Below are 19,429 nucleotides of genomic sequence, written 5' to 3' on the forward strand. Positions count from 1 at the left end.
CCCCGCTGCTGTCCTGGCTCCAAGCAGAAGCCATGGTGTAGAAACCCTCCGTGCTGGTGCTGCTCTCCGTCCACCACCAGTGCTGATGCTGAGAGGGACCATGCAGTTTTGGGTATTGTGATTGATTTGGGAGGCTTTTTGTGAGGTGTTGGTGCTGTTCAGGAGAGATAAGATGTGGTCTGAGGCAGAGGAGTCAGAACCCTCCTGCCCCATTAGGCTCTTGACACTGGGGGATATGAAGAAGGAAAAAAGGCTTAGCGCAGCCTCTCTTATGTAGTATCTCATAAAATCTTAAACAAATCCTATGCTCCAGTTCAGGGGAGCCAGAAAGTCCTATTTGGAGTATTTTTTTAAAGTATTTTCTTCTTTCTGGTCGTTTTGGTAGTGCACTTGGGAAATGGCTGCAGGTACCACTGCAGAGGCCATTTGTGCTGGTGTTGGTGAGCAGTGCCTGGCACCGGGACCGGCCTGGAGCTGGGAGCCTCTCACATTCCTCCATAGCAGTGGAGCTGTGCTGTGTTGCTTTCGCGTGCCCCCAGAGCCTGGAGGTTTGGAGAGGGCTTCCACGTGGTGCAAGGTTTGTTTGGGCAGATTGCAAAGCGCCCAAACCCCTGAAAGGTGATGTGTGAGTTGCTGAGGACAGAGATGGCCTCTGCTTTGAATGCAGATGGAATTAAGAGCGTGTAAGAGCTCAGCTCTGGCCCAGCAGGGTGGTGCCAAGCTGGGGAAAGGCCTAATCCAGCTCAGCTGAGCACCTTTCCCACTCAAAGTGATGGTCTGGTGCAAGAGAAGGAGGGGGTTTTGTTTGGTTTGTCAACAGTTGCTGCCCAAAGAAGGCTCCTGGTCTGAGGAGGTTAAAGCTGGGCCTTCCAGCTGAACCCTGGAGCATCTTGTCCTGATGGGCTGCCTTCCTCCTCTCTGCCTAGGATAGTCAAGCCTAAAGTGGCCTCCATGGAGGAGATGGCGAGCTTCCACACAGATGCCTACCTGCAGCACCTGCAGAAGGTCAGTGAGGAGGGGGACGATGACCATCCAGAGTCCGTGGAGTATGGACTGGGTGAGGACGCGTATCTTCGGCAAGGGGTTAACTGGGTATTGGGTCCAGGGTGCTTTTTGCTGCAGCAGAGGTCAGACAGAGGCCTGAGCTCGTGGGCTGCTGGGCTGTTTACTGGGGAACGCTCTTTGGGTGGGTGTGACTGAACCCTGCCAGCCGGCGGTCGCCTGTCGGGAGGATCTCATGGTCACAGCCCCCGTCGGGCGCCCCCTGCTCTGGCGTGGGGTCCTCCATGGGTGCAGGGGCAACCTCTGCTCCCCCGTGGACCTCCATGGCTGCAGGGCACTGCCTGCCTCACCACGGGCTGCAGAGGAATCCCTGCTGTGGCGCCTGGAGCACCTCCTCCCTCCTTTGCTGCCCTCGGTGTCGCAGTCATTCCTCTCCCACATTCTCATTTCTCTCTCCAGTGGCTGTGCACCATTTTTTCCCTTTCCTCAGGACGTTGTCACCGAGGGCTGTGACATTGCTGAGGGGCTCAGCCTTGCCCAGTCTCGGGTCTGTCCTGGAGCCATCTCTGCCCGACGTGGGTGCAGTTCCTGGTGTCTTCTTGCAGAAGCCATCCCTGCACCTACTCTCCCATGACAAAAAGCTTTGCCACACAAACCAAATACAATATTTTTCCTACTTACGCCCCCTAAATCTGCTGTGCAAGTCCAATACCTGTGTGAGGGCTCTGTGCTGTGGCTGTTTCGTTGTGCCTGGAACAGAAAGTCAGAACAGCGGTTGCAGAGAGAGGGCTCAAACCAAAGCGGAGGTGCTTCCCTCGCAGGAAAAGCCTTGTTGTGTCCGACACGCAGACTCTTACCTGCAGGTTACGACTGTCCAGCTACTGAGGGGATCTTTGAGTATGCGGCAGCCGTGGGAGGAGCCACCATCACCGCAGCCCAGTGCCTGCTGGATGGCAAGTGCAAGGTAGCGATTAACTGGCCTGGAGGGTGGCATCATGCAAAGAAGTAAGAAAACAATCTCTTCCCTTGTGCTTTCTCACCTGGTGTCTGAACCCTGCCTTCTCGCTCCCTGCTTCCCTGCGAGCCCTCAGGGTGCGGTGATGTGGCTGGAAGAGCAAGGAGATGGGGATGCAAGGCGTGAGGGGAGGCAGGGGGTCACTGGACCTGGCCCTGACCCCATCCTGGGCTGCGGTGCAGAGCTGGGCAGGGGCATTCAGAGCTGTCTCGCTGCCCATGGGGACATGGCTGTCTCTCAGAGTCCAAGTGAGAGCTGATTTCACAGAGTCCGTAGAGAAGGGCTGTGCAGAGGCAAAGGGTCAGTGTTGCTTCAGCTTGGAAGAGAATGGGAACGTGGCAGCATGTGGTCCAGGCTGGTTTGTGTGGCTTTTTTGGTTCCTTAATAAGATCTGAGACAGTGCAGGGCTGACCTCTGGTTCTCCCCATGCTCTCTGAGTAGCCGTTCGCTCTGGTTGCGGTGTCAATGCGATCATCCAGAACAAAAAGTAAAAAATTTATCCCTGAATCCTGTGATTCTGTAGCGGTAAAAGAATTTGTTTCTATGGCTTCCCTGTTTCCTGTGGATGAATACTTTATTTGATGTTTTATTAGTATGTTTTATTTTAAGTTGTGTCCCCCATCTGCCAAAACATGAGGGCTGCCTGTAAATGCAGATGAGACAGGGTCCTCCCTTGTCCCCAGCTAACCAGCCCTTGCAGTGCTGCTCAGTTTCCCTGGGAAGCCCCCAAAATTAGCGTGAGCCATGTGTCTGACCCCAGTGACTTGTGCGTGAGTGTGCAGGTTGCTCCAGTGACTTTTCTGATTCGGCAGAGAAGCCCTGGATCTGTAACGGTGCTGTGCAAACCCCGTCCATGGCAGTGTCCCATCAGGACCCTTTTTCTGGTCAGCACTTTGCTGAACGTGGGTTCAGCCAGGGCTTGCTAAGAAAGGAGGGAGTTCAGCTTGGCCAGGCTGAGCCCTGTTGCTCCTCACAGGAGGGACAGCTCTTTAAAAAACTGCTGTGCTTTTTTGTCTCGATTGCATGGTTCATAAAATCCTGGCAACAAAAGAAATCTTAGCAGTGTTGCTGCCACAGAGCTGTGCTATTGGCAGCGTTCTGGGAAACAAACACTGTTTAAAAAAGGCATTTAGTACTCAATGATCCCAAAGGAGCCTCCCCAGTCACCCCAGTGGTGTCATGGGATGCTGCAGGATGGGCAGCAGCGGTGGTGCCAGTCCAGCATCAGGGTCCAGCCAGGCTGACACTGAATCGCAGGTGCCTGGGGCCAGGACCTGTGTCCTGGCAAAACACACATCACTTATCAAAAACCTCCTGCTGTCTGGTGGCTCAGTCGCTCTGCAAGGTTCCAAAGGCGGGAGTGGCAACCACTGTCAGCTGGGGCTGCTGGAGGCCCTGTTCGCTGGTGGGCAGAGGGTGAGACTGAGCCGGTGCCTTTTCTGGAGCCAGCACTGCGCTCCCTCCAGGCAGCGACCATCCCAGCTCTGCTATGCGGGTCTTTGCGGGGAGGATCCTAGGTGCTGGTCCTGAGCTGCAGCTCCAACCCTGGTCCCTCTGCATGCTGGCGTCCTGCTCTGCTTGACCTTGAGTTTGATGGAGGTCGTGAGTTTGATGGAGGGTGCCCAGGACGCGGCGTGGTTCACTTTGGTTGTGGGCTGGGAAGGAGGGGAGGAGCACAGCACCTAATCACGGTTCAGGAGGATTCCCAGCACACCAGATACCATCCCAGTTCTCAGCATCGCTGTAAATGCACAGGGTCACTGGGAAGTGTCTGTGCTCCAGGTCTGCAGGGAGTGAGAGCAAGTGCGGTTCTGCTGCCCCACGCTCGCTCCTCGCCATCCCCAGCTGTTTGCGGGGCAGGGGACTGCTGGGGAGAAGGGGACTGCTGTGGCAGAAGGTCAGTAAGTGTTTTCAAGAGGCACGTCTTAGATCCTGGGGTCATTTGAGCCTGCGGAAGTGGGGATTGGACACTCCTGTCGCAAACTATAAAGCTTTGTTTTAAATCAGCTATTCAGGGCTGACCTAGGAGTGCATATGGGCTAGGTGGTGACGGGGGCTTCGAGGAGAGTCTGGAGTAGGGATTAGGAAACTTTGTTGTCCCTTTAATGCCACCAATATGGAAGCTGCCCTGTGATGCATGTCAGGAATAAATCTTTCCATGCAATGCCTGTCCTCTGCCCAGCCACCAGGGCGCTCTCCTGGTTGAGCCCAGCAGCTGCATTGTGTGGGACTGCACGTGGGGCATCCTCTTTGCATTTTCCTGGGGAGGAAGGGATAATGTTGCTTTGCAGAGAGGCTTAACCTCCATACTCTGAGGCTTCAGAACAGAGCAGCAGAGAGCTGCGACTGCTTTGGGCTTGCCTTCACTGCCAGGACCTTCCCAGCAGCTGTGAGCCATGGCTGTGCCTGTCCGGCATGCACACGAAAATGGCCAAGAGGGAGGTGCAGTGGAGAGTGGCTTTGAGTTGAGTGGCTCCGAGCTTCTTTAAAACACCTCAGGTGCGGAAGGCGAATGTTTTGTTGGTGCAGCAGTGGAATGGTCGGTGTGCCCTGCCCGGCCCCCCTGGGTCGCAGCCTCTGACCAGGGCTGTCAGCTGCCGGCAGCCCCGGGGATGGGCAGTGATGGGCACAAGCAGTCGTGTTTGCTCTGCTTCCAGCCACGCTTTGAGTTGCTCCTGATCCAGCCCTTGGTCACTGCTGGGCCTCAGCCGGGCTCTTCATCCTCCTCTGTGCCCTGCGAGGTGGAGGCTTGTGAAGTGAAAGAGACCTCACTGGGATCAGTGACATTTGCATTGGTGATGTGCAACCTCATGGACATTGTTTTCGCAGAGATGAAGCTTCTGGCTTCTGTTACCTGAACGACGCTGTCTTGGGAATCCTGCGGCTGCGCCAGAAGTTTGACCGTGTACTGTACATCGATTTGGATTTGCATCATGGAGACGGTAAGGCCCAGCGCAGGCTGCAAACAGCACAGCTCCGGGGAGGAGTGGGAAGAGTGAGGGCTTCCCCTGCTGCAGCAGCCATGGCCTTGCTTCCCTCCAGTGCAGTCAAGTCCCTTTAACCCATCTTTGCCTTGCTCTGCTTTATGGATTTGCCCTGTGCTGATTTTTGCCCTGTGATGCCTCTTGGGGGTCTGGGCCACAGTCTTGTACCTGATGCAACAAAGAGCGCGATCCCTTTCCCGTAATCCCCTCTGCCGGGGGCTCTGACCCGAGCACCTTCCACGCCCTGGTGTCCATCCCAGCAGAGCAGCTGCTGGCAGCGTTTAAGTGCTCAGCGCCACAGTGTGAGAGGGAAGTGGTCAGTAGTAAACAGAGCCTTTAAAATAAGACTTGATGCTATAAAACCAAAGCCAGAGCTGGCCTTGCTGAAACTGCGCTCTTGCTCAGGGACATTATTTCAGCACCATTTAACATTTCCCGCTCTCCTGAATTTTACAGTGTGTTTCATTTTGCTCCGTTTTCTCCTTACATTTGGTTTCTGTTAAGTTTCCTGTTACTTCTTTTTCCCTTCCCCACCCCCACTCTTTTAACATGTCTTTAAGGAAAAGAAAAGGCATGTTGAACCGCAGCAGCGCTGAGAAAAAGCGAGCGCCCGGTAGCTCTGTCTCTATCAGAGCTGAGCTCTGGCCAAGGCCTCGCGTCTCAGTGCCCTCCCCGCAGGCCAGGCAGTGCAGGCGGATGCTGCTGTCCTGGGCCTGACCCAGGGTTGGGATCCGTTCAGTACCACAGAGCGCCAGATCTGCCAAGTTCATTTTGGTTGTGACCTTTGCTGCAGTTGAATTCAGGTCTCCATTGAGTAAGGATGAGCCACATCTGGTTTTCTGCTTCTCTGGTTGCTGCCCTGTGTTTATTGAGTGGCTCATTTGTGTGTTTAGACTCTCATTTATTTGACTGATGTGTGAAAGGTGTTTCTCTTCCCTTGTCTGACAGGAGTTGAAGATGCCTTTAGTTTCACCTCGAAAGTCATGACTGTTTCCCTGCACAAGTTTTCGCCAGGATTCTTCCCAGGCAAGTTGAACTCGAGAGGTTTGTGCTGACTTGGTTCAGGTGTTGCTGACGAGACCCCAGCAAGGCGAGTCCCCCCCTGTCGGCTGCAGAGGGGTCTCGCTGCTGCTGACCCAGGAGAAGGAAAGAGAGGGGCTGCGTGTGCGGCGTCTCCCTGTTTCTGGCTGTTCTGAAGCTCTGGGCAGTGCCACTGCTGGGCGGCCACCAGCCCTGGAAGGCTGCACGGCAGAACGGGGCAGAGGGGAGAGCCGGGCCCAGCCAGCCCCTCCGTTACCGGTAGAGGCAAGTGGACATCTCCATGAGTGCATCCTGGCTCTCTGCTCTCATCTGGGACATCCAACATGTTTCTCCTGCTGCTGATCCTCTTTTCCTCGTCATTAACCACGTCTCTTTCTGGTTTTCAGGCACTGGTGATGTGACCGATGTTGGCCTGGGGAAAGGGCGCTATTACAGCGTGAATGTACCTATTCAGGATGGCATTCAGGATGAGAAGTATTACCAGATCTGTGAAACGTAAGCCCCCTTGCTCTGATACGGTTTACTTGGATGGGATTTTGGAGTACAGAGACTGCACAGATTTTATTTACTGTTTTTAATTACAGGCCTTTGTTAAGGCTTGCACCTTTCCCTGTTACAGTTTTTGATTACAGTGAACACGGATCTTAAGAGGTCTCAAAGCCTTGTCCGAATCCTTAGGCAAACTGAAAATACAGAGGCATTTGTGGGTGGCTGGAGGGTCTCTCAGCCTTGTGTGTTTAAGGAGAGACTGAGAAGAGACGAGCGCTTTTTGGGTGTGGACACCTGCAGAAGACTGTGGGTCCGCTTCAGGAAGAAGGGTTATGCCTGTCTGCTCTTTCCTTGCACTGTGACTGTCGCTGTCCGCCCAGTTTGCGTGGCCCAGTCGCTGTCAGAGCGTGCGTGGTGCGAGTCGCTGCCGGGCCCCGGGTGCTGGGACCGGACTCTGGAAACGCTGAGGCTGTGCTGCTGTACCCGGGGTCACTGTGCACAAGGAGCCCTGCTTTCCCTCGACCTCACATGTTTGTTCTTGGTGAGGGGTTGTGACTTCTTCCCCAGAGTTTTTCACGTCCTCTGTCAAGTTTTTCCCAGCAGTGCCCATATTTCAGCAGGGAGTTTGTGCTGGTTGTGGGGCTGATGGCCTCACCCTGCAGGCATCAGCCTCGGCAAACCGCACTGAGCTCAGGGCTCCTTGTGTGGGTGCAGCAGTGGATGAGTTTCTCTGGGTGAGGGCTGGGAAATGCAGGCTTTGTCACAGGGAAGCAGCTCACTCGTTTGGCACTGCTGCAGTTTCTCATTGCATATCAAATAAGAACTGGCGATGTTTAGGTTCTCTTAACCGAGGGAAAAGCATTTATTCCAGGGATCACATCTGTTTCTACTTTAGCAAAATAAAAGCACTATTGTGAAAGGAACATGTTTTCCTCCGTCACTGCCCTTGTGTTTTGGGCTTTGGAGCACAGTGCTGGGACAGGATTACTCCCTTTGTGGTGTTCATAATACTGAAAATCTGGGGCAAAGCCCAGTGTCCGACATGCCCTGTTGTTCTCTGCAAGAGGGAATACTTCTGATAAGGCACCAGGACACTGGCCCTGCTGCTCCCCAGCGTCAGCTAGAGCCGGGGAAATGCATTTCTGCCTCACGAGCCGTATGGGAGAGGAGAGTGAGGACCTGGACAGACCGCTGCTCTGTTCGTGCTGTCCTGGTGAGAGGTGTCCTTTAGGGTTGTTGTTTGGTCAGACCTTGCTATTCACTGCGACTTTTACAGGGGAGAGAAGCCCCTGGATTTGGCTTGCAGCCCTTAGGCTCAGGGCGGCCAATGTGGATGTGGTTTGATGCTGATCGGGACTAGATCCCCCTCCCCGTTGTTCTCAGTGGTGCTTTTGCCTTCATCAGCCTTGTGATGAGCGCTTTGAGAGCTAAACTTACTGCAGGAGAGCAGCGGAAGCAGAAGCCAGCTGGGAGCAGAGGGAGCGTAACTGGTGCGAAGCGGGTGGGAGCAGAGGGCACAGAAGCCGTGCGAGACGTTGGTGGATGTGGGGGACCAGGGCCGTGCCATCAGCACCCTCTGAGCCACACTGCAGTGACCTGCGCCGCTCCCTCCACAGCGTGCTGAAGGAGGTGTACGCCGCCTTCAACCCCGACGCCGTGGTGCTGCAGCTGGGGGCGGACATCATCGCCGGAGATCCCATGTGCTCCTTCAACATGACCCCCGAGGGCGTGGGCCGATGCCTGCAGTACGTCCTGCAATGGCAGCTCGCAACGCTGGTCCTGGGAGGAGGTGAGTGAGTGCGTGCACGATGAGCGGATTTGTCCTCCTGCATCCCGTGCAGCCCTAGGCAGCGTCGGGAGGGCGCTCCGTGGCACACGGACCCAAAATCCTTGGTACTGACTGATGTGAGCCTCAATCCTGACCCCAAGATTTTGCAGTAAAGGCTGCTTGGCCTGAGAGTGTCAGGAGGAAGGAGCCAGGCTCTGCTCTGGGATGTCCAATGGCAGGACAAGGGGCAATGGTCCCAAGCTGGAGCACAGGAGGTTCAAGCTGAAGATGAGGAGAAACTTTGTGAGTGTGAGGGTTATGGAGCATGGCCCAGGCTGCCCAGAGAGGTTGTGGAGTCTCCTTGTCTGGAGACACCCAAAGCCCTGGCCGTGTTCCTGTGTGACTGCTCTGGTGATCCTGCTCTGGCAGGGGTTGCACTGGATCAGCTTTGCAGGTCCCTTCCAACTCCTCACATTCTGGTATTCTGGGTTTGGCTCCTCCGGAGAAGGGCAGAGGCTGTTAACCCTGGTGTGCTGACCCTGGCTTCTCAATGGCACTTCTGATTCCCCTCTCTGTTGATCAGCCCTTCAGTGCTTCTCTTTAAAAGTGAGCACTGTGTTCCCAAACCTACCTCGAGCATCTGGCAATGAATGGTTTCGTTCGGATTAACGCAGCAGCTTGGGAAAAGGAGTGGCTGATGCTGGGTGCAGCAGGGCTCTGATAGCCAGCAAAAGCCAAGGTTGACTCAGCTCTGCCGTGCTGCACAACCAGTGGGGAGAGCACTGCACAGGCTTTCTGCAGCAGCGTTTCAGAACAGCAAGAGCTACTGAGTGCCAGGGAGAGCCCCCAACTCTGTGCCTGGAGCCGTATTGGCTCTGGCCATTGTCCTTTTTGAGATGGGGAGATCGGGTATAGCATGTTAGGCCTAAAATTTGATGTGCCTAATGAAGTTTGTTTTGAAGGATTGTGAGTGTTCAATCCTGCTGTGCGTGTGTGTGGGTATTCTGGAGATGGCACCTTTCAGGCAAAAAGAAACCCCAAAACTTTTGTCAAAAATGAAGGACAGCTCTTTGTTGCTCATGCAAATACCAAAGAAGTGTCCCAGCGCTGCAGCTCATGGAGGGGTCTGAAGTGGAAACTGGGGGAGGAGTCAATACTTGCAAAAAAACCCCCACAAACCAAAACAAAAAACCACTGACCCAAAGAGAAGGGAAGGTTGAAAACCACGGTTTCCCTCTCTTTCCAAAGTTATTTTCTCTCTTACTGTTTTGGTCACCTCTGCTGGAAAAAAGACTTCTGAGGCCCTTGCAGGATTTGCCTTCAGCTGAGGTTTCTCCTTGTGGTCCCAGGTACTGTTACAATGGGGCTGACCATTGCCATACTGACTGTGAAACCTCATTTATTGTAAAGCAAATTATACTGAAGAGCTCCATCTGAGTCCTCTCAAACGTGGCAGTGCTGGAGCACTCACCAGCGAATGGCTGCGCATGTGTGGTTCGCCGTGAGGGTCGAAGGCCGGAGTTAAAACGCGGGAGTCGCCCGTGTCTGCACTGCCCCTGCCCTTCTCCCCATGACCTGGGCACCCATTGTGGTCCCAGGGTGACACCAGCGCCGGGTGCTGCCAGGAGGGAGCCCAGCGCACGGGGCCGGGGTCGTGCGGGATCTCGGGAGGAGCCCGACCTCTGACTGGGTTCAGTTTGGGAGCTCTGCCCTTGCACACAGCATCATTCGGACCTGGTCTCGTGTAACAGGTGCAAAAATGCAGGTTTTGGGCGCAGCTTGAGTGGATGAAATAAGCTGAATTCATGTAAATCGCGTGTGTTGCCTCCGCAATTTGTTCCTTCCACTAAATCTCTCCCTCTCTCTTCCCTTTCCCCACTCTTCACCCTCCAAAATGACAACTGTTGCCGGAGACAGGAGGCTACAACCTTGCTAACACAGCTCGCTGCTGGACGTATTTGACTGGCGTCATCCTTGGGAGAACGCTGTCCTCCGAGATCCCGGATCACGAGGTAAAGCTTTGACAAACCCTCCCTTCTCCTTGCGCAGGAGACGAGTTGTTCTCCCTGACCCAGGCGCATCCTCGCCGCTCAATGCTGCATTGTTGGGACACCCCTGCCACAATAGCGCCCTGTCCTAGCAGCACAGTGGGTGCTTGTTCCCAAAACCTGAGGCTGTCCACGCCTTTTTGCAAGAGGTCTCAGGTGCCAATAAACCCTGGTCTCAGATAATTACAGAGGGGATGGGGAGGGGGAGTCACCTGTTTGCTCAAAGAGCTCTTTAGGACGTGCACGTACTTTTGCCAGGGAAGAGCCATGCCTTTCCCAAGGCTTTGGGTTTTCTCAGCTTTTGTTGACTTACGGAAAGCACCCAGCGCGGCTGAACTGTTCCTGACCTCGCAGTGTGCCCTGGGGCCAGGCCCTGTTCATCATCGCCTCTGGGCTGTCGCAGTGCAGACCCGAGCGGGGCCGGAGGGACACGCTCCAGACTGAATTCGGGTGGAATAGCTGTAGGGTCGTAGTAGGTCTCAAACCACAGGTTGGTGTTACTGACTCTACAGAAACAAACCTGCGCCTGCAAAGCGGCTCACGCCGACTGTGAGGATTTTGGGTTTGCCTTTGTCTAAGGATCCCACGGACCAATGTGCCTGAGGAAGTAAAGTGTTTGTGTGGCTTGAAACTGGACATTTATCGTTATAAAAACTGGTGATTAGGGATACAAGATGCTTTTGGAAAGGGGTCACGCTTAAATATGATCCTTTTGCCGAGTTTCTGCAGAAACGGGTTTTAAACAAGACTGGGTCTTTTCTATACAAGGGAAGTGAAAAGGGTAGAATTTAATTAATTAATTAAAGGTGATTAATTCCTCTGTAGGATTTAACTGCTGGGGGTGGCTTGGTTTTGCCTGTTTGTTGTTGCTCTGAACAGTTCATTTGTTGTGGCACCGAGTGCCCTGATGGATAAGGGCTGGAGATTCCAGCAGCTCCTCTTGCAGTGTGAAAATTTGTCTCTTCCCATCCTTTCTTCTTTGGTAAAGCCTTTCTGGCTGACTTTCAGTCTCATCAGAAACTCTGTTTTTGGGTTTGTAGCTTACATCTTTTTCATACTTTGAAATAAAACGGGAAGCACTGCAGATGTGCAGCAAACCTGGGCGTGGTTTCTCCAGCTGATTTGCACTTGGCAGTGGTTTGGGTCGGTGCCTGAATGTCTCTTGGAAGAGAATAAAGCTGGGCTTGGGGTTACTGTTACGCTGTCTCTGAGGTAGAGGGAGATGCAGCAATTTTTGGTTACTTGGTCCCGTGTTTGGCTGGGGGTGTTGGACAGAATGGCTCTGTGCTAAGGTTGCAGCAGCAATAAACACCTTCTCTAACGTGTTGTCACGCTGGCTTGGAAAGGAGAAACGTTATTTTCCAAGAGCAGCGAGCTCTGCTGAAGCTCAGCTACAAAATCTCCTCTTGATCCAGTCTGGACTCGGATACTTAAGTAGATGCAGGTTCCTTGTAACACAGTGGCAGTGCAGTGGGCAGGAGGGAGGGGTCTCGCTGCAGAGGTCTCGCTGCAGGGGTCTGCAGTGCAGCTGACAACCCTCTTGCTGTTTGTGCTGTTTTCCACCAGAGCAGAAGCACAGCAGGTCCCAGCAGTTGTAGGTTTGTCTTTGCTGCAGCTAACGTGTCCTTTTGATTTGGATGCTGTCCCCAGGCTGCCATCCCCCACACAGAGCAGACTCCCCGATCCCGCTGCTGTGGGCTCAGCTGAGGCTGCAGCCTGATGACTGCTGTACTCCAACCAATAGCTCTTGCTGGTGTCCATGGTCCTCCAAGGCCTTGTCACCCATGGAGGAAGAGCAGTCAGCTGCGTCTGTTTGCTCACCAGTGGGAAGTCCATAGCTGAGGCTGATAAACCAGTGAAGCTGTGAGAAGGCTGGACTTTGTGCAGGATGTGACAGGGCCTGGGATTGGGACAGACCAGCTGGGAAGTGCTGGTTTTTGCTTATTTGCAGAGGTCCTGTGAGGGCTGGGCTGTGTCTTCTTCCCAGCTCTTGTCTTGGCAAGTCCAGCCTCCACCTCTGTTATGTCCCAGCCTTTGTGTGTGTTAATCTGTGCCTGCTGAATCTGTTCCCCTTGACAGATGAGAACGACGGAGGTTGGGTTTGGGGCTGTCAGCTCCAAGATGCCATGGGAGTGCTTGTGCTTGGTGGGTGTCTGTGTGGATAAGGCAAACTCCATCAAGCAATGCAGTGCCCGGGCTGCGGGTGTCCTCCCCTGGAGATCCGTGTCTGTGCACTGTGCCTGGGGCCCTCCTCCTGCCCACCTGTGGGGATGGCTGCGTGTCCTCAGCTGTCCCGTGTCGGTTTGGGGGACAGACGGGATGACCGAGAGCCAGCAATGTGCCCTTGAGCCAAGAAGGCCAACGCCATCCTGGGGTGGATGAGAAGGGGTGGTTGGAGGGCAGAGAGGTTCTCCTGCCCCTCTGCTCTGCCCTGCTCACCACACGGCTGCAATCTTGTGTCCAGTTCTGGCCCCTGAGTTCAAGAAGGACAGGAACTGCTTGAAAGAGTCCAGCAGGGCCACAAAGATGATGGAGGGAGTGGAGCATCTTCTGCTGAGGAGCAGCTGAGGGAGCTGGGGCTCTTGAGCTTGGAGCAAAGGAGACTGAGGGGTGCCCTCATTCATGGGGATCCATTTGGAAAGGGCCAGTGTCAGGAGGAAGGAGCCAGGCTCTGCTCTGGGATGTCCAATGGCAGGACAAGGGGCAATGGTCCCAAGCTGGAGCACAGGAGGTTCAAGCTGAAGATGAGGAGAAACTTTGTGAGTGTGAGGGTTATGGAGCATGGCCCAGGCTGCCCAGAGAGGTTGTGGAGTCTCCTTGTCTGCAGACACCCAAAGCCCTGGCCGTGTTCCTGTGTGACTGCTCTGGTGATCCTGCTCTGGCAGGGGTTGCACTGGATCAGCTTTGCAGGTCCCTTCCAACTCCTCACATTCTGGTATTCTGGGATCTCATTCTCACAGCATTGAAAGTGTTGATCCCAGCCTTGACTTGCTAAAAAGGACAGAGTCTTCCAATTTTTAAGGCAGCTGACTGGGTCTGCAGTGCTCAGTCACTGGAAAATGAGCCAGTGCCACTGTCAAAATCTGCGTTTTACTGCCCATTCCACAGTGGAATGTTGTGTTGGCCCACAAAAAAGCCTGGCCAGCAGCAGGGCGGGCAGCACTGTGCTGTGCTTGCAGAGCAGGCAGTTCTTTAGCACAGTGATTCGTGGTAAACACGGCGTGACTTCGGGTTTGCTTTCAGTGCTGAAGGGCAGCCTGCAGCATTCAGGAGCCACTTCATTTTCCTCTTCAGTGCTGGCGTGGTGAGGTCTGCTTGGAGAAGCCTTTGCTGTCCCTGCCAGTGCAGAGATGTTGGCCTTGGGTGTCCAGATCTGCCACCTCCAATCTCACCCTTAAAGAAATCCCCAGCCCTGTGCATCGTTAGTCACTTGGGAGACAACAACGCTGTGAATTTCCCTGTCTTTGGTGTGATAGCTTTAGGTCTGGACCAACCCTCCATGGGGTGAAGCTCTCCAGGGGTTGTGACACGACCGAGTGTCACTTCACCACTGAATTTTTAACCCTGGTGTGTCTACATCTTTGCTCAGTGCTGTGTGATCGTGAAACAAAACCGCTGTCAATAATTTGTGATTCTGCATTATCATGTAGAGCCCATGTGCTGCAGGGTTGCTCATCCAGGCTCAGCTGCACGCTGCTGAAGTGCTCAGCCAGGAAAGACCTGTTAAGAACATTGAAGCACGCTGGCTTTTCTCCTGCCCGTTGTGTCCTCACGACAATGCAGTACTCTGCAAGGTGGGGCAGGGAGCTGAAAGGAAGGATATCTGATAGGCAGCACTTGAATTTGGTTTATTAAAAAAATCAGGTTTGCAGGTAACCATGTGTAAAATGGGCATCAACAGCTTTCCCAAATAAAGCATTGGGATAGACATGAGACTGCTGTTGTATGCACCACTGAGCTCTGCTTCCCAAGCCCATGAACTGGCAGCAGTTGCAAAGCTGGGGCAGGCACGGACGCTGCAGAAGCGCCTCTTTGGCGTAGTTAAGCTGCTCAGATGGAGTTGGTGCTTTGCCCTTTCACAAACAGGTACCCATGGGGAGCACCCTTGGCCCAGCCGGAGCCCTCTGCTGACTCTGCTCTCTGCTTTCCTGCAGTTCTTCACAGAGTACGGTCCCGATTATGTGCTGGAGATCACACCGAGCTGCAGACCAGACCGCAACGAGCCACAGAGAGTTCAAGAAATTCTTAACGCTATCAAAGGTGAGTTGTCCAAGCCAGCGCTACGCTACGTACAGGTCTTTTTAGAGTGGACTTCAGGGAAGCTTGCTGGAGTCTTTCCCGCTGACTGGAAAGATGAACCACATCCCCTTGACTGCTCATTGCGTACCACGTCGTCTGTCTCCTGTTTCGCTCGGGGTTCTCAGTGTTCATAGCACAACACCTCAGAGCTGTGGGTCGCTCTTAGCAAAAGCTGCCATTGCCTTTTCTCTGGCTGGGCAGAGAAGCACAGGGCCTCATCCTCACTGGAGCCACAGGACAGCCCACGTTGCTTGAGGGTCGCCTGGTCCAACCTTTCAAGGGAAAGGCAGCCTAGATGAGGTTGTCTAGCACTCTGTCCAATCGCACCTTGAAAACGTCTTGTAATGGGGACTCTGCCACTGATTGTTTGTTCTCACTGTGAAAAAACCTATTTCTTATTGAAAGAATAAGAGAGGTGAAACCTCTCCTGGTGCAACTCCTACCTGTTGCTCCTTGTCCTCTCCATGTGGCTCCTTGTGAAGAGAGTCTCTGTCCTCTGGAGCTGCCCTTCAAGTACTGGAATACTGTGATGAGGTCCCCATGAGCCTTCTCCAGGGAGAAGAGACCCAGCTCCATCAGCCGTTCCTCACAGGGCAGGTTCTCCAGCCCTGTGATCGTCTTTTGGTCCTCCTTTGGGCCCTCTCCAGTCTGCCCATGTCTTTGATTTGTGGTGGCCAGAGGTGGACACGGTATTGCAGGTGCAGCTGACAAGCACTGAGTAGAGTGGGATGGTCCCATCCCTATCTCTGCTGGTAATGCCTCTGCAGATGCTGCTCAGGGTTCCACTTGCCTTCATTGCTGCAGCGGGCGCTGCTGGATCATGCTCAGCTTGCTGCCCACCGGGACCCCGGGTCCCTTTCGGCAAGGCTGCTCCCCAGCCATGCAGATCCAAACCTTAACCGGGCCCTGGTTATTCTGTCCCAGCTGCAGGACCTCATCCTTGTCCTGCTCTTGTTATCCCACTCTTCCAGCTTCTCCAGGTCTCTGTAAGGTGGCTGTCCCTTATGTGTCCCCCTCAGCACCCATCAGCAAACATGGTGAGGCTGCTCTCAGTCCCACCATCCAGATCTTTCTGAAGATGTTGAACAGTGTGGGGCCCAGCATCAGTCCCTGGGGGACACCACAAGTGACAGGCTGTCAGCCCTAGTAAAATTCACTGATCACCATGCTCTGCGTGCTGCCTGTGACCAGCACAGGCTACCCACCCGTGCAGACCACCCATCCAGTCTGTATCTTTCCAGTCTGTCCAGGAGGAGACTGTGGGGAGCAGTGTCAAACACTGCTGAAATCAGGTTAACAGCATCCACTGCTCTCCTGCATCGCCGGAGATGGACTTTGTTTAGAAGATGACCAGATGAGCCTGGCCTTGGTCAATCCATGCTGGCTTTTCCCAGTCACCTGCTTCGTTTGGTCCCTATTTCTAGGAGGACTAGTTCCATTACTTTCCCAGGGATTAGGAGGAGGTGAGTGGGGGGTGTGATGGCCGTGGATGCCCTGGGGTGTCCCAGGAGGGGAGGAGGAACAGCATCACTCCAGAGCTGGAAGGAGGGATCCGTGCTGCGCGCTCCTGGCAGCACATCCAGCCCAGAGAAAGGACAAGGCAGCGGGGAGCGTGTGTGCCCCTGCAGTGCTGGCCATGAGCCCCGAGCCACCCGCAGTCTGCAGCAGGACCCATGGCAGCGGGGCTGTCTCCTGGTGGAGCGAGGGGCCACAGGGGCTGGGGTCTGCGCTGAGGCGGGGGTTCTTGTGTCACTGCCCGGTCCATGAGGATTAGAGGTGGCATCCCTGGCCAGGCCACTTCGTCAGGCTGAAATATCAGTGGAAATACCCTTTTCTGCCTCCTTTTATTTGCAGGCAACCTGAAGCATGTTTAGCACAGAAGGAAGGCTCAGGTTTCCGCAGGAGCGTTTCCCATGGGGAAAGATGGTGTGTTTATCTAAGCAGCTGGTGAGATTGTGGCGGCGGGGGAAATTTGGAAGAAATTACTGTTGTTTGGTTCGTTTTGTTCTCTTTAATGAAGAAAAGCTGCTGTGCACCACAAGCGCCGTGACTCTTCCCGGGCAGGAGTGCGGGCTCTCCGGCCACAGCCTTCCAGTGCTGGCAGAGCCTCCCTCCCTTCTTGGTCCTTTCTGAACACCGCAGAGTTCATTCTCACAACTTGCTTGAAATGTTTTTTAAGAGAGGGCAGCTCAGAGCTGTGAACCACCCCGGCTGGAACCCAGCGCCGTGTTGGCTTCCCAGCAGAAGTATGGCCTCCAACCTGTCCACCTGGGGAGCGGTGCCGATGGCCAGCTGGGGCCCAGGGCTGTGCCTCTTGCCCACAGAAAGGCATGGCCGCTGTGTTTTTAACTGGGATTTTTTTAAAATAAAATATTTGGGATACTCCTCCAGCCCTTCCCTTTCTTCCTGCACCCACTCTGCCATGCCAGTGTGCTTTTCTACAGCATTTATAGGTCCAGCCAGCACCGGGAACCAAAGGCCTGCGGTTGCGTTTGTGGCTGTCCCTTCCAGCCCCATGTGTCAGGCAGCACAGACCCTGCCTCCCAGGGCAGTGGGTGGGCTCCTGAGACCCTGTGCACAGGAACCAAGCCCCCTGGATGCTCTCCAGCGTTGACGGGGACACAGGGCAGGGTGGCAGCTCCTGTCCTGAGACCTCTGATGAACATCCGGATGGATGGCCAGGTCCCAAGAGTCGTGAATGGAGTTAAATCCAGCTGGCGGCTGGTCACAGGCGGTGTTCCTCAGGGCTCAGTTTTGAGGCCAGTCCTGTTTAACATCTCTATTAGTGATCTGGACGAGGGGATCGAGTGCACCCTCAGTCAGTTTGCAGATGACACCAAGTTGGGCGGGAGTGTTGCTTGAGGACAGACAGGCTCTGCAGAGGGCCCTGGCCAGACTACCTTGATGGGCTGAGGCCAATTGCATGAAGTTCACCAAGGTCAAGGGCCGGGTCCTGCCCTTGGGTCGCAACCACCACATGGACACTGCAGGTGTGGGGAGGAGCAGCTGAGAGCTGCTGGGTGGAAAAGTACCTGGGGGTGCTGGTCAACAGCGGCTGAACATGATCTGTATCAGGAATAGTGTGGGCAGCAGGAGCAGGGCAGGGATCATGCCCTGTGCTGGGCACTGCTGAGGCCGCCCCTTGAATCCTGTGCTGAGTTTTGCGCCCCTCACTCCCAGAAGGACATGGAGGGGCTGGAGTGTGGGCAGAGAAGGGCAAGGGAGCTGGGGAGGGGTCTGGAGCACCTGAATGATGGGGAGCGGCTGAGGGAGCTGGGGGGTTCAACTGGAGCAGAGGAGCTGAGGGGACACCTTTTCCCCTCTGCAGCTCCTGAAAGGAGGGGGTAGCGAGGGGGGTCGGTCTCTGCTCCCAAAAAGCGAAGGGATGAGAGGAAATGGCCTCAAGTTGTGCCAGGGAAGGGTTAGATGAGATACTAGGAAAAGATTTCTTCACTGAAAGGGTTATCAAGCATCGCCCAGGGAAGAGGTGAAGTCACCATCCCTAGAGGGATTTAAAAGATGTTTGAGGCGTTTGAGGACATGGTCTAGTGGTGGACTTGGCAGTGCCGGGTTAATGGTTGGATTCTATGATCTTAAAGGTCTTCTCCAGCCTAAACGATTCTGTGCCCCAGTGCCCCATGAGAGCTGCCACTCGGCATCTCAGCAAGGGGACAGGTACACAGGTACACAGATTCCTGCCAGTGCTTCAGCCGTGGAGCCTGACCTCTGCTACCCTCGTCCCCTCGTCCACCTGGCCCGTGGAGCTTTTATTTGTGCTGTTTATTTTTAAAGATGTCCAGTCGTTGTGGGAAAGCGTATTTCCTGTTGCTTTAATTCGATTACGCTGGAATACATAGCAAGACAAAGGAACTCCCAGCCTGGGCTGGCTTTGTTTTGATCTCTTGTTTTTCAATGCCGATCCAAACAACAGGAAATCCAGTGTGGAGGGAGTTCAGCTGGACGTGGCTCCCATGTCCCTGCAGAGCGACCCCCTCCTTCCCTGCTTCCCCTTGGGTCACCCCAGCACCTGCTGCAGTGGGCTGGGGGGAGACCAGCCCTGTGCAGTGTCTGTGGCCACTGGCACAGCACAGGCCCTCGGCGCCCCGGGGAGATGTCAGCGCTGGAGATTGTTCAGCCAGGAGATGAGTGGGGTATGAGAGAGCACAGAAGCTGGCAGCTGCCCCCTCCAGCCCACCCTGGGCCCCCCATGCTGTGTCCCCTGGGAGCTGCAGGAGCTACTTGAGGAGCAAGGAAATGATAGCAAACCCCACAAGTGTCAAACATTGTGGGAGTTAATGGGGTTCAGCACGCCCTCCGCCATCTCTGTCCATATCCCCAAACACAGAGAAACAATTGGAGATCAGCTTGTTGCAAAGCAAGAAAAGTGCCAATGGTGAGACAAAGGCTCAGGGGTTTCTCCCAGTTTCCCCTCAACAGACCCACTCGTACCCAAATCCCCCCCATCCTTGCCAGCCCTGCCACCAACTGAACCCCCTTCTCACCCCCCCAGCATGAATAGGTGTTACAAGCGTGTCCCAGTCTGGACGGGGGGAGGCATGCGGGGTCCTAGCCTGGATTGGGGGACATGGGTGTTCCCACCCAAGAGGTTTAGAGGCAAGTGGAAGAACATGGAGGTGTCCAGGCTGGATGGAAAAGTGTGGGAGATAGCAGCCTGGATGGGGTGACATGGCAAGTCCCAGTCCGAACGGGGAGGAAACCGAGAGACCCAGTCTGGAAGGGGGCACGGGGGTCCAGCCAGGGCCGGAGGGGCAGGCGGTGCCGG

The 19,429-nt window shown here is 54.7% G+C and overlaps 1 protein-coding gene across 1 annotated transcript in view; it reads left to right on the forward strand.

The window, feature by feature from the left end:
* HDAC8 (histone deacetylase 8) overlaps window positions 1-16,520 on the forward strand; it is a 16,807-nt gene extending 287 nt beyond the window's left edge. Inside the window, exons 2-10 of the mRNA XM_010179629.1 lie at window positions 927-1,057; window positions 1,866-2,007; window positions 4,847-4,959; window positions 5,950-6,027; window positions 6,429-6,537; window positions 8,148-8,320; window positions 10,217-10,311; window positions 14,502-14,607; window positions 16,501-16,520. Coding sequence (XP_010177931.1) covers window positions 927-1,057; window positions 1,866-2,007; window positions 4,847-4,959; window positions 5,950-6,027; window positions 6,429-6,537; window positions 8,148-8,320; window positions 10,217-10,311; window positions 14,502-14,607; window positions 16,501-16,520 — 967 coding nt within the window. The remainder of the gene's footprint in view (window positions 1-926; window positions 1,058-1,865; window positions 2,008-4,846; window positions 4,960-5,949; window positions 6,028-6,428; window positions 6,538-8,147; window positions 8,321-10,216; window positions 10,312-14,501; window positions 14,608-16,500) is intronic.
* Window positions 16,521-19,429: the final 2,909 nt, after the last annotated feature.

The sequence above is a fragment of the Mesitornis unicolor genome, unplaced genomic scaffold, assembly GCF_000695765.1.
Source record: "Mesitornis unicolor isolate BGI_N332 unplaced genomic scaffold, ASM69576v1 scaffold27032, whole genome shotgun sequence".
NCBI classification, from domain to species: domain Eukaryota; kingdom Metazoa; phylum Chordata; class Aves; order Mesitornithiformes; family Mesitornithidae; genus Mesitornis; species Mesitornis unicolor.